General features: G+C 38.2%; 1 protein-coding gene across 7 annotated transcripts in view; it reads left to right on the top strand.

The window, feature by feature from the left end:
- Positions 1 to 13,108, top strand: part of CDCA2 (cell division cycle associated 2) — a 47,856-nt gene extending 34,748 nt beyond the window's left edge. For all 7 annotated transcript variants that reach the window (XM_081810332.1, XM_081810328.1, XM_081810337.1 and 4 more), the window contains 2 exons: positions 5,797 to 5,968; positions 8,414 to 13,108. In XM_081810332.1, coding sequence (XP_081666458.1) covers positions 5,797 to 5,968; positions 8,414 to 9,642 — 1,401 coding nt within the window. In that variant the 3' untranslated portion in view covers positions 9,643 to 13,108. The remainder of the gene's footprint in view (positions 1 to 5,796; positions 5,969 to 8,413) is intronic.
- The last annotated feature ends 1,362 nt before the right edge of the window (positions 13,109 to 14,470 follow it).

A 14,470-nucleotide genomic window follows, 5' to 3' on the forward strand; every position in this document is an offset into this window, starting at 1 on the left:
AAGAAAGGTAATAACGGTACTTAGTTTATAAGCTTGTTGTGTGCATTAAATGAGTTAATGCTTGTAAAATGCTTAGAACAATGCCTGGCCATAGCAAGCACTACAGCTGTCATTATGGTTATCTTACAGGTCAGGGGTTCAAGATATATTTTAAAAGTTGATGACAAGAAACAAATTTACCTTTTGGCCCAGCAATCTCATGTCTGGGAATCTGTCTCAGATCCAGTGGCAAAAATACAAAAAGGCATATGAACAGTTATTTTTTGCAGTACCCGCTGTAATGCAAAAAAACCCAAAAAACTCTGTCCGTCAGTATAAGACTGGTTGAATAAACTATGGTGTGTTGACAAAGTCTCTTGCAGCTGTAGAAAATAGTGGAGAGAATTTCCAGTGATGGGATGATGCCAGGATGTATTTACTGTTAAGTGAGAAAAAATAAGGTGTAAAATAACGTATATAGTAGGTTTCTTGGTACTGAATTGTGATCCCACCCCCACCCTGCCCCCAAAATACTTCTGCATTGAAGCCCTAACCTCCAGCACCTCAGAATGTGACTGTATTTAGAGATAAGGCCTTTGATTGGGTAATCGAGTTAACATGAGGCTGTTGGGATGGTCTCTAGTCTGACTTGTGTCCTTATAAGAGGAAGTTTGGACACAAAAGGAGACCCTAAGTGTGCACACACCCAGGGAGAAGACCATGTAAAGAGGCAGCAGGAAGGTGGCCATCTGCACACTGAAGAGGGAGGCCTCAGAGGACACAACCCTGCCAGCACCTTGATCTTGGACTTCCAGCCCCCAAAACTGTGAGAAAAGAGATTAAGGCTGTGTAAGCCACCTAGTCTGTGGTGTTTTGTTATGGCAGCCAATATGACAAACAAATATACGGTTTTATCTAAGAAAATAGGGAACATTAAACGTGTGTTTGTGTGTGTCAATGTATATATATATTCATACACATAAAATCTTTTCATAAAAGTAGGAGAATAAGTCAAAAACAAAAACTGATTACCTCTAGGGAGAGGGGACAGAGGAGGGACTAGGAAGGACTCAAAGCTGGACTTCATTGAGCATGTTTTGTACTTTTGACGTTGAACTGTGTCAGGGTTATACATGACTGTGAAACAAGTCAAAATTATGAAATAGAGAACGGTCCTTAAAAATTAGAAATAAAATGAAACAAATTAATCTGGGTATCAAGTTGGTGACCTAACCTCACAAAGAATTCTTTCAAACCTAGAACTTTCCTTGTGGAAAGCATCCTAAGGACAAGAGTGACTGAAGAGAGAGTGAGCTTAAACAGTATGAAGACTCCTATTGAGAGAGGAGCGCAATCTAGAATAAAGAAAATAAAGGTTTTTGTGGGTTGTTTTTTTTTTTTAACCATCATTAGGAATCCAGACTTTACCATTAGACAAAAAATAAAAATTCAAATTCAGAATTTTGTTAGGCCACATTTGAATTGGAAACATCAGTATGGACTCATGTTTTTTTCCTTTAAAAAGATTTCCTAGCTCTTTCAAGGCTTAGAGGCAGCGAGCATCCCTGGTACCTAGGTTGCCATTTCTGAATACCATTTTCAACTAAAACTGATCAAGGTTCCAGAATGAAATGGCTGCTTTCGGGTTTATGAACAGCACATGTAGGAAACGAGCCTGGGTTGGTACCAGTGTGCAGTGAAGGAAGCTTAAGAAACCACTGGGGCCATGGGGAAGGACCTCAAACCATCTCGAAGGGGCTCCACTCACCAAATGTGGGACAGTGTGACTTTCAGAAATAACAATTGCAGGATGCCTGGGTGGCTCAGTCGGTTAAGTGTCTGCTTGGGATCAAGCCCCACGTCAGGCTCCCTGCTGAGCAGGGAGCCTGCTTCTCCCTCTCCCTCTGCCTCTCCCCGTGCTTGTGCTCTTGCTCTCTCTGTCAAATAAATAAGTAAAATCCTTAAAAAAAAAAAAAAAAAAGAAAAGGAATAACAATTGCAGTGGGTTGAAACATATTTCAAATATGAAAAAACACTTCAGTTCATAATAGTTAAAAAATCTTAAAGGTCACCTTAGAAACTGTGTAGGACACCAACTCATTTTTGTGAAAACTGGAAAATATGGGAGTTCTGTTTCAGGGAAGCAAATAGTTGATGAGGGAAAGTTATTTATAGGAGAATTTCTGCTAATAAGTAAAAAGGACACGTTCATGGAAGTTGTTGATCATGAAGTAGAAGGCTGATGTGGGAGCCAGAATGGATGGATTGGACTGAACACCTGAGCCCAACCGGTCAATCACAATGTCACAGGGGAGAGAACGGGGTCCTTCCAATGCAATGAGGAAGTCTACAGGCATCCATGAAATGCTCTTTGCAAAAAAAAAAAAAAAAAAATCAAAGCTGAATCTAATCAAGCCTAGATCTAATGACCAGTTTTAGGAAGTGTAGGGGAGAGAGGAAAATAAAGCGCCTTGATTGCAGTCAACCAAATCCAGAGTTTGGCTAATTCTCTGAGACAAGTGCCTCAGTTTACTCATCAGATAAATGGTGAGGGGAAAAAAAACAGAACCATATATTAAAAGATCTGTCAACCAGATGGAATGTGTAAGGACCTTATTGGGATCCTGATTTGAACAGTTGTAAAAAGACATTTATGGGCCAATTGGAGAAATTTGATCTCTGAGGAAATAATAGGGAAAATTGCTGTCTTCGTTCTTTGTGTCTAAGCTGTTTATTTTGAGATCATTTTAGATATTTAGGCTGTTGTAACAAGAATCACGGAGATTTCCCAGGTGCCCTCTACCCAGTTTCCCCTAGTGATGACCTGTAAAATTTAGACAATATCACATAGAAAAATGCCAACACAGTCAAGATACAGAACATTTCCATTGTGACAGGAATCTCCTCTTGCCCTTTTGTAGCCCTGCCTACTTCCCACGCCTGTCCCCACCTTAAGTAACAGCCACTAATCTGTTTTCCATTTCTTTCATTTTGTCATTTCCAAACGTTATATAAATGTAATCACACTCTGTGTAACTTCTTGGGACTGGCTTTTTTCACTCAGCGTAAGCCTCTGAAGATTTATCCAGGTTGTTGCATGTATCCGTAGTTAGCTTCTTTTGTGTGTGTGTGTGTGTGTGTGTGTGTGTGTGTTTAACTGTCATTAGGAATCCAGACTTTACCATTAGACAAAAAAATAAAAATTCAAATTCAGAACCTTGTTAGGCCACATTTGAATTGGAAACATCAGTATGGACTCATGGTTTTTTTCCTTTAAAAGGATTTCCTAGGGCGCCTGGGTGGCTCAGTTGCTTAAGCGACTGCCTTCGGCTCAGGTCATGATCCTGGAGTCCCGGGATCGAGTCCCGCATTGGGCTCCCTGCTCGGCAGGGAGTCTGCTTCTCCCTCTCCCACTCCCCGTTTGTGTTCCCTCTCTCGCTGTGTCTTTCTCTGTCAAATAAATAAATAAAATCTTTAAAAAAAAAAAAAAAAGGATTTCCTAGCTCTGTCAGGGCTTAGAAGCAGTGAATGGTATTTGTTATTATTTAAAAAAGTAATCAATTTGCAATATATACATATATCAAGTCATTACATTATATACCTTAAATTTTATCTGTCAATTATATCTTAATAAAACTGGGGGGAAATGGCATTATAAAAGGGAAAAATCAACAATAAAATACAATGCCAGGTAATAAAAGGTTTCATTTTATTATGGAATGAAACAAGGAACTCTGTCTCCTAAGGATACTGCAGGATTTTCACACAAAATGGGGTAATGCCTGGGATTTGCTTTAAAATAATCTGAGGGAAGGGAATTATAAATGAATCCTGATTTCTATATGTAATTCTTGAAGCTAGAGGATGGGTACCTGGGGTTCAATATACTATTCTACCTGTTGTGTGTTTAAATTTTCTATTATAGAAAGTTAAAAATACAACACTATGGGCCTCTTATTTAGAGAGATGGAGCTAGCTATAAGAACTCAAAATGGACCAGTAAGTAAACGAGAATTTAGAAGAACAAGAAAACTGACACATAGCTCTTCTGTGTATGGCTCAACCTTATTTTAACCATTTCACTTATGTTAACTTTAACTAACTTAATACTCGCTGCTATTATCTGTGGTGTGTGCTGGTGTGGTTCCGATTCTACAGAGGAGGAGGAGGAGGTACAGAGAGGTGAAGTCAACTTGCCTAAGATCGTAAGGCCGTTAGGTGGTAGAGTCAGGCATCCAGCACCAGAGGTCGAATGTTCTCTTTTGCATCTCATCGTGGAGCCCAAGTTAAGATTTTTCTCTTGGTTTCCATATCCATTGACCAAGCTGTCGATTCCCCAACTGTTCCATGGAATGTCAACAGCTGTTCCATTAAAAAAAAAAAAAAAATTTTTCATGGAAAAAGTTAACCCAGCATTTTCCTAGTGTGTATGGAGATTATTTATACTGAGGACTTCTCAGAGAATTTAATGTTAAATGTATATTGTAAATCACCAAGAGGAACATTTATCTTGTACAGTTCTAAAATTATTTTTCCATGGAATGTTTTGTTTTGTTTTTACAGGATATCTATAGATATCTCAAGGAACATACAGTTCTGTGCCATTTTTGTACTCTTCTTGAATATCATCCACTATTTCACATCATTAGTTTCTATGCTTTCACCCAAATGATCTTTCTTAAATGTAAAATCAAATGTTGTCACTCCCTGAATCACCGTGCAGTGAACCTTCATTCTTTTCAGACTCATACTCATTGCATACAAGGGCCTTGCTTGCTTTATGGAGCAGTCTTGAAAGCCCCCTGTAGGCCAGGTACTCATCTCAGTCCATATAGAGTCTGTCATGGTTTGTATGTATTACAGTTACTTGCTGTTAGACTGGGAGCCCTCTAAAGACCACGTCCTGTTTGGTTTTTATTTTCTACCTAGCCAGTTAATACCTGTACATAGTGGTTTCTCAATAAATGTTTGAATGGATTCTATTTTCTGGCAGTTTTAATTGCTAAAAACATGTTCCTTAAGTTGACCTAAAGTCTGGTTCTCTCCAGTATTGTCACACTGAGTGTGTTTCTTTTTGCTCATAACAGTACAATGTTTGAGTTTCCCTGAAGTCCTTTCCGTGTGAAACTTTTTTTTAACAGTGAACATTAGTTCTCAGTTGCTAACATGGCAGTCAAAACTGAATTTAGTACTACATTCTATATATTATTAGAACAGTTTTTATTTTTATAGAAACCTACATGTTTTCTATCAGTTATTACCAGACCATTGTCCATCATCTTCTACTTGTGCTCGTTAGCCCATCTTATTTTGACCTATTCATTTTAATCTTGATTAAATCATCTGTTGTTGGAAAGCAGCTCAGCTAGCTTTGTGTTATCTTTAACTTTTATGTATACAACTGTTGTTTCTTCTTCCAAACCTATGAGCAGAAGACAGTCTCCCATAGCTTCCAGTAGATAGCTCATCCTAGGCTAATCGCGGGTCAGCCTTACTGTATCCTACTTAACAAATATCTTCATGTCTTAAGTCTGTCAACTCTACAGCATCTACTCTATCTTTCACTCACCCAGAACTTACTTTGGCAAATGTTTTGTGGAAATGTAGACCATTGATTACCATAGCATCTGTAAATTGAGTTCTGCTTCATATTCTGTTTGACTTTGTGTAAGCTACCCAGCCCCCCACGCCTGGCTCAGAATTTCTAAAATTTTAAATGGCCTAACTGGTCTCAGGTTTTTTGGTAAGAATTAAAGGGTCAAAATTGTATATGGTGGGACATCTTTCCCAATTACGGCATTTTAATACATTTCACAGGCTTTAAAAAGTTGCAGGAAGAAGAAAGCAAAGGGAAAGAAGAGCGTTCAGAAGTCTTTATACGGGGAAAGAGACCTTGCTTCGAAGAAGCCGCTCCTCAGTCCTATCCCCGAGCTGCCTGAGCTCTCCGAGATAATGGCTCCCACTCCAGGCACCGGCAGGCTGTGTTCAGGTACCCTGCTCTTGTCCTGTTGCTGTTTTATCTTCTCTGCCACTTTCTTGCTGCTGCACCCTCTTTTCCCCATTCACTGTTAAAGAGCATACAAATAAAAATAGCAACCTTCCGTCATATTACCATGAGAATTTTAAGTTAAGGAAGCAATAGTTCGTAACTTTTACCCTCTTCAGAATCTGATAGGAGCTCTGGACCCTCTCCCCAGAGAAACTAAGACACAAGAGAGTGCATATAGTTTTAGGGGAAATAATTTCCTTCCATCCTTTTTTCTTTTTAAAGCATTTTAATGTTTTTTATAGTATTCTGCTCAAATGAATTCTGTGTAGTGTTACGGTCCATCATGAAGAGTAAACAAGGTGATGGCTCAGTAAGAGATAAATCTTTTATAATTAAGGACAAAAAAAAAAAATACTTGCCCCATGATGTTTCAGTAGAGTTGGCACTGCTAAGCATCTACTAGAAATAACATTTATAAATTGAACTGGATTACTTTGAAACAGTTTTGTTGGAAAGCAAAGATTAAGTCAGTTGACATACTGGTTAGATAAAAATTGGAATTGCTTCTGTTTTATAATGGCTGAGATTTAAAATTCACTAAAATCATGCTGAAATTAATAAGAGTATGTATTCATTCGGTGTGTTCATTTTGTACAGAATAATTTTAAAAATAGGCGTTTTTGTCAGTCATCAGAGATTTAGAGCCTGCATTCCATTTGCAACATATCTGTAGAATTTATAATAGATCCAAGGATGAATAAGCTCTATGCCACCCTAGACTATTGGCTTCTACCTACTTCTCAACTTCCGGAAAGCACAGAGTTTAAGCAAACCCCTGCTAGCCCATCATCACACCCAAGCTGCCCCAGCCCCTGGGCTCCTTCCCCAGTCTCTTTATGTGCTTGTCTTGGGGCAGGGGGTTGGCCACACCGCCTCTTTTTAATCTGGCCTAATGCTGCTTATCCTTGAAGATTTAGCTGTGCTGGCTGCTTTTCCAGGAAAGGTCTTTGTTCGCATTACACCTTTACCATCAATTTTGTAATATGCCATCTACCTCCCTCCCCTGCAAACTGCAGTCCCCTTGAGACTGAAAACTAAGTCTTCATTATATCTCCAGTTCCTGACCGGAGTTTTTCCAGAGATGTTGAACAATGACTATTAGTATATGTTTTCCATCTTGCATCTTATTAGAGAATTTCTTTTTAAAAATACCTGAAGGATTTTGTATCTATCACCGGTGGTATTTTCTGTTATAAGGGTTTAAAGCAAAATCTTGCTTCCCTCCTTTTCCATTTTTCCCTGTCCCTTTCTGTCTCTCTTCCTCCCTCTATCCCTGTCCCCTACCTTTCTTCTCTAGCATGTCATTTTCATGAGAAATACATAAACATTGATTTTTAAAGTTGTATAAAGAGCCCAACTGACATATTAGTTGGTTGCCACCGAGTGGACCCTATGCTAACCTCTGCCTTACGTGACCTGATATCAAGTACCCGAATCATGAAATAATGGAGTGTGTGCACGCACACACGTGGGAGCTGGAGGAGGGGCAGAGAGAGAAGAAAAGGAAGAGAATCTCCAGCAGACTTCCTGCTGAATGTAGAGCCTGACCTGGGACTCCATCTCACAACCCTGAGATCATGACCTGAGCTGAAATCAAGAGTTGGAGACTTAACCGACTGAGCCACCCAGGCACCCCATTTTTTAAAAAATTTATTTTAAGATGTATTTATTTAAGGCTTTAAAATGTTGATGATGTTTCCTTCACCTGTGTGATGTGACACAGTGTGTCAGAACCACAGGATAGCCTCCACATGGCATGTCTTCCTGGAGTCTGACTTTCAGTCAGATGGAGGTGGAAGGGGAAGACTGCCAGAATATTGAAACACACATAGCTTCGTTTGAGAATACAGTGCTGTTTAAATCATATTAAAATTTTTAACACAGGACATAAGACCTAAGTGTGTGTCTTTAAAAATACCCTTTTGGCTGAATGCTCAGATCCCCCAGAATTCCAAGTTTTCTTTCCTCTATTTCTGGAGAAACATAGCTAGAAAATTTGCAGAAGCACGGTGGTGCCCATTTTCAGTAATTCGTTTTTCGGGAAATGGGAAAAGTGGCTGCCTCATGCTAATTGACCTTGTAGTGTGGAAAGTACATTAGAATAGAGGAAGCAATTTGAGATACACTTCTCAGTTTCATGGTCTGAGATTATGTACTTTGTTCACTCATGTATTAAACACGTATTTTCTTAACCTGGGCTTGGGGAAGAACTAAAAAAAGGAAGAGCAGGATGACAGATGGTGGCAAGTACAGCATAGCATTTGTAAGTCTTGTGAGTTTTGAAAGCCTAAAACCTAGAATACGGTATAGCACCTGTTTGATTTGTCGACCTTTCTTTCCATTGTTACTTTTTAGTGAGATTTAAACTTATTTCCATGCCCTTAGATGATTTCAACTCCAACGGTGAACTTGAAGAAGCGAAGCTTCCTAAAAGAAAGACTCTTTTGCCCTACAACCCAGAAGATTTGCAGATGAATCAAGGCTTTAATAAATACGATCTGTCTGCATTCTGCAGCTCTTACATGAAAAGTTCCTTGTCGCTTATTAACGCTACTTTAGATCAAGATTTAAATATGAGTGCTGTAGCAACTAATGAACATAAAACTATTCTAAAAGCTGAGATTAAGTCGGAAGGCGAAAATGGACTGAGAGCTGGCCCTGAGAGTGAAAGCAGTCATGTTTCTTGTGCTCCTGTGACTGCAGAGCCCCTGGCATCAGATGATGCAGAATCCAGTGCTATCCTGCCGTCCGGGGAATTGGCTGCTGCCGGTCAAAATGTGGAAAACCTTTTTCAAATCTTTAAGATTTCAGAAGATATGAACATAAAGTGTGAAAAACAGGATGACTTTTTAATAGCTACCGGAGGAAAACTGCAGCCCATGCGCTTAACGTCTGACTTACAAAATGAAGAGGTGTTAAGTGACAACGTAAAAGAAAGTAAAAGTCCGAGTGCGGGTTTGGGAAGAAACTCCATAGAAGGTCAAAGTAGCACTGGTGTGAGTGGTGGAAAAAAGACACATAGAAGACGCTCTACATGTTATTCCGACGGCCAGAGTTTATATTTGGAGAAAAATGGAAATCACAAACCTCCCTACGTAGTGAGCAGCTCTCTAGAAATTGGTTTAGAAAATTCTGAACTGTATAAAGATTTATCGGCCTCCATAGAGCAAACCTTCCAGAAAACAAATAGCGAAACAAAAGTAAGACGTAGCACAAGGCTGCGGAAAGATTTGGAAGATGAAGGGCTTGTATGGATTTCACTTCCATTTCCTTCCACGTCCTGCACTTCCCAAAGAATGAAAAGGAGAACAATATGTACAGTTGACAGCAGAGGATTTGAAAGCCTGTCCCTCTCTCAAGAAACTGTGTCTTCTGGACAGAAACCGAGTCTGTCGCTCCCCATATCAGGTAAAGAAAACAAGGAGGGCTTTGCTGCCGGTTTTTCCCATTTACCTGGGAAGAGGAGGAAGAGCCTCTGTACATCTACACTCGCAAATTCGAAAGATACAACTCAGTCCAAGTGCTACAAAAGAAGAATCTCTCTCAGCCAGAAGGGAGAGAGCTCTCTAAAGGACTTCGAAAGAGTGGGACATGTCTGGGAACTAAAGCAGTAACTGACATTTCCTATGGAGCATGTGACCGCAGAGAAGGTAACCATCCGTGCTTAAAAGATCCTTTCATTCTGCTTCTCATCCTTTGTTCAACTTCGGCGTTTTAAAAGTTTCAAATAAAATCATTTGAGGTGAACCTATTTTTATGTAGAAATAAGTGAATTTCTTCATTCAAAGGGGAAACGTTCTATTAAAAATGTTCTTCTCTCCCCAAATAGTACATATTTACTGAAGCTTTCACATTAGTACATGTTTACTGAAGCTTTAGAGTCTCTTGTAAAAAACATCAACCATCTTTTAGGATTGACTCATTCTGTCTGCAGGACAAGAGTTTAAAAAATAAAATGATAGAATTAATGTAATTTTACAAAAATTGAAGGTAATACAAGGTTAAACACTGTTAGAAAATGAGAAAAGATGTGTTTTAAAATGCTGCCCCCCCCCAAAAAAACTGGTTATAAATGTTAACAGGAAAGATGGAAATCATAAGACTTGTTGGTTTAAAGTTGAGAAGCTTTAATGATTTGCTTTGTCTCAAATGAAAATTGTATAATAATAGGTTACAATCACAACTTAAACATGGTATTCTGTAATTTTCTTTCAATAAGAATATTACAAATCTAGCATTGTAAAATGAATATATAGTTTATAATTAACTAAGGTGAAAGCATTTTGTCCTTCAAACAAGATTCTTACATTCTTTGTGGGGTGGGAGGTGCAGGATTGGTTTTTGGTGAAAACAGAACAGTTTAGTTGAATGATCTTCCAGATCATTCCAATTAGTCACATTTAGGATTTATTCCAGGAAATCCCAAATTAGCAATTTGGGATTTAATTCGTGGTTCTCCATTAAAAAAATTTTTTTTAATCCAGAAACTCTTAAGAAAGAGCCCTGGAAAATTCTTTTTACTTAACATGAAGTTGGGGGTGGTCTTTTTTAACATGGTCTTTTCTTTTCCAGCAGTTCTCTTTATTTCACAATATCAAGTACTATCACTTGTTTTGGATTTTCGTTACATTTCAGCAGTGGCCTCTCCTATCACTGTTTTGATGACAGCAGTTTGAAAATCTAAATTGCTATATATCTGGGATTTGTGAATGCACATAAATCATTGTATCATTAAACAATTGTCTTTGAAATCCTTTAAATCATTAAACTCTCCCTCTCCCTGATAGCAGAAACATGTTAACAAATAGAGCTCTCTATAAATAACCCAACAGGGAAGAAAGCTCCTGCTGAGCGCCCATTTCCCCCGCCTCAGAGAGAGACTATTTGTTACCTTCTTGGCACCAATAGGTCTGGAAGTCCTGCTGCTAAAGACTAAATGTATTTTACATTAACACTCAAAGTGATCCCCAATTTCTTCTGCTAAAGGGTGGATTGTTTAAAAAATTCTTTTCATCTTTACGCGTAAATTATTTATGGGCTTTTTTCGCCTGGTTTATAGTTTGGTATGGTTGGCAAATCTCTATCACTGAAAACAATCCCCCCCCAACCTACCCCCTCCCCCCAAAAATGGAGCTTTTTGGTTTTGGTAATTTAAAAAGAAAAAAGTAAAAACTTTCAGAAACATGCAGTGTTAAGGGTTTTGTTTTTTTAAAAGCTTTTTGTTCTCCTTGTTTAATGTGAAGGCTAAAACTACTGATCGTTTTTTCCTCCCCTTTTTGCCATATGATGATGTATGATCTCAGTTGTATATGAATTTTAAGAATTTCACATGCTTTGTTTTATTCCTCAAAATGTGCTAATGAGGATGAGGGAAACATTTGATCTGTGGGATTTTTTGGCTTGAGCTTTCAAATGTAAAATTCTTGTTTTCTGGCATCTCCAGTTAAAACTGTAAACTCTTGATGCATTTTGTTGGTTTCAGGATGTGTCCATATAAATGTTTTGTTGATATTTGTAAATAACAAATAGGCAGTTTTTTAAAAAACAAGAGGTCTGAGAAATCAAAGCAGTTTGGATATAGTTTTATCCACTGTCTCATTTGTATCCTAAGATTTGTGAAAAGTTAATTATTTCTGTATTTGATCATGCTTGCTTGTTTTTAGCTGTTTCTTTTCATTAATGGTTGAAACGGAAACTGGGCTTCAGAAGAGTCTGTCCTTGCCTTATCTTTTCTTACTGCTGTAACGCTTGTCTCATTTTGCCTTAGGAAGTCTGTATCTTTTGTTGCTCCTGTAGATGCTTGTTTGTTCCAGAAGATGGCAGCATGACATCTGGATCCATTACCTTAAACCCCTGGGCAGCTCTTCATCGTTGCTGGGGGTGCTGCTTCTCTTTAACTTTTATTTTCACTCATTTTTATCATGAAATGATATTTGTCTACTGGAAAAAGTGGAGAATGGTACACAATTGAAAACTGTCTTCCTTCACCGCATGCAAGCATCCTGCAGCCACACCTGCGTCTTCCCGAAAGCTTTTTGTGTAAACACTTAGCAACTGGCCTGTGTCTTCAAAACCTTCGCCTGTGCAAACATGTTTTCTAATGGGATCACTATAATGTGCCGTTCTGCAGCTTAATTTTTTTATTCAATAAACTTGCATGTTGTTATGGGGAGCCCTCATGCTCCTTTGGTCTTTTGAATCCCTGCATAGAGTTATATACTCTGCACATCCATAACTTAGTTAGCCGTCTCCTTACTAAGGGATGCTAGTTGTCTCCACTTCTTTGTGATTGAAAATTATGCCATGCTGGGCTTGTGTGCAAAATGTCCATAAGATAAATTCCTTGATATTAAAATTAAATGGATATCAAATTATCCTCCACAGTTCATACCTGCTACAATTCTCTCATAAAGATTTTGGCATGCATCTCCTTCACTCTACCTGTCACGTTCTTCTTCTTTAATGCCACTTTGCTTCCATTTTCTCTCACTGCCCCCACTGGTCCTTGAGCTGTGGAAGGGAACGTGGGGCTTACACTTGGTGTGACACGGAGAAAATGATTATTAATGCCCGATTCATGCTTTAGATTGAAAGAACTTTGTTTTTACTGAAGTCAGGGTTATTGAGGTGTAACTAACTCTAGTAAACTGAGTGAAGTTTACCTTTTTAGGCGTACAGTGTGAATTTTGGCAAATTCATCCAGTCATCTAATGACTACCGCAGTTACGTAATAGAACATTTCCATCACCCCGAGACCTCCTCCCTTTTTGTGGTCAGTCCCCTCTCCCCCAACCCCAGCCTCTCGCAACCACTTAGAGCAGATTTCCGTCCTTCGAATTTTGCCTTTTCCGCAGCATCATATAAATGGATATAAGAGTTAGAGCCTTTTGTCTTTTTTGAAATTTAGCAGAATGCTTTAGAGATTCATCCATGTTTCATGTCATAGTTGATTCCTGTTTATTGCTAAGTAGTAGTAGTCTGTTTTATGGATGTACCAGGTTTCTTACTCATTCACCAATCGATGGATATTTGGATTGTTTGTTTTTTTGACTATTACAAATAAAGCTGCTATAAACATTCACATATGGATTTTTTTTTTTTTTTAAGAGACGTTTTCATTTTTCTTGGGTAAATACCTAGGAGTGGGGATTCCTGGGGTGTATGGTTGGAATATGTTTAACTTTTTGAGAAACTGCCAGGCTTTTCCATCGTGGCTGCACCATTGCGCATGCTCACCTGCAACGTGTTCAGTTGCTGCACATTTTCACCAGCACCCAGCATTGTCTGCCTTTTTCATTGTAGGATTGTGGTCGCTGTGCAGTCGTATCTCACTGTGGTCTGGATGTAGATTTCCCTAATGACTAATGATGGAGAACATCTTTTCCTGAGCTTATATGCCATTCTTGTATCCTCTTTAGTGAAGTGTCTATTCAGATTTTTTGCCCACATTTTCTTTGCTTATTGATGTTTTCCTATTGAGTGAAAGAGTTCTGTGTTTATTTGGATAAAAATTCTTTATTGGATGTGTCTTGCCAATATTTTTCCCCAGTCTGTGGCTTGTCTTTTTATTTTCTTAGCAGTGTCTTTTAATTTTGGGGTAATCTGTAATTTACCAATTTTTTTCTTTGATGGCTCATGCTTTTGTGTTTTATCTAAGAAGTCTTCGCCTAATTCAAGAGCCCAGGGATTTTCTCCTGTGTTTTCTTGTAGAAGTTTTAGAGTTTTAGCTCTCAGGTATTGAGTTAATTTTTGTATATTGTGTAAAGACCAGGGTTTGTTTTTTTTTTTTAATGGAAATTATTCACCATTCATTGAAAAGATTAGGGATTCCTCATTGAATTTCTGTGGCACTTTTGTTGAAATTGGTTAAGCTTATATATACAGGTCTATTTCTGGACTTTATTCTTTTCCATTAAGCTGTGTGTCTAAAACCAACATCACACCATCTTGATTATTATGGAAAGCTTTTTTTTTTTCCTTTATTTTGATTCTTTATCGTAGTTTATGTTTAAAAGTTCTTTTTGTGAGGGAGGCCATTAGAAGCAAAAGATTGACCAATCAATTCTATCTGGAGCCTACAATTATACCCAGACCTGCATTTCCATTTAGGGCTAAGAATCAATAATAAGCTATAAGAAATATGGGAAGGAAACCATCTTCCTCGAGTCCAAATACATTCGGCCCAGTGTCTTGTAAACTGGTTTGCTACAGTTCATGATTCTAAATTGTCACCCTGAGCCACTATAAGATTTAGTCATTGAGAAAGAAATCTCTTTTTGAATACTACCATATAAAATCAGCAAGAAAATAAAGTGAGTTGAATTAAAATAAGGTTCAAAAGTCTTTGTCAAAAATATTGTAAGTCTGATTCATTTCTTCTCATAAATAAGGTTGTTACTATAGTTTGGTTTTCGTGTAAAAACTGCCACTACCCTTACTCAT

Source organism: Leptonychotes weddellii, chromosome 2, assembly GCF_054177405.1.
Source record: "Leptonychotes weddellii isolate Sample4059 chromosome 2, ASM5417740v2, whole genome shotgun sequence".
NCBI classification, from domain to species: domain Eukaryota; kingdom Metazoa; phylum Chordata; class Mammalia; order Carnivora; family Phocidae; genus Leptonychotes; species Leptonychotes weddellii.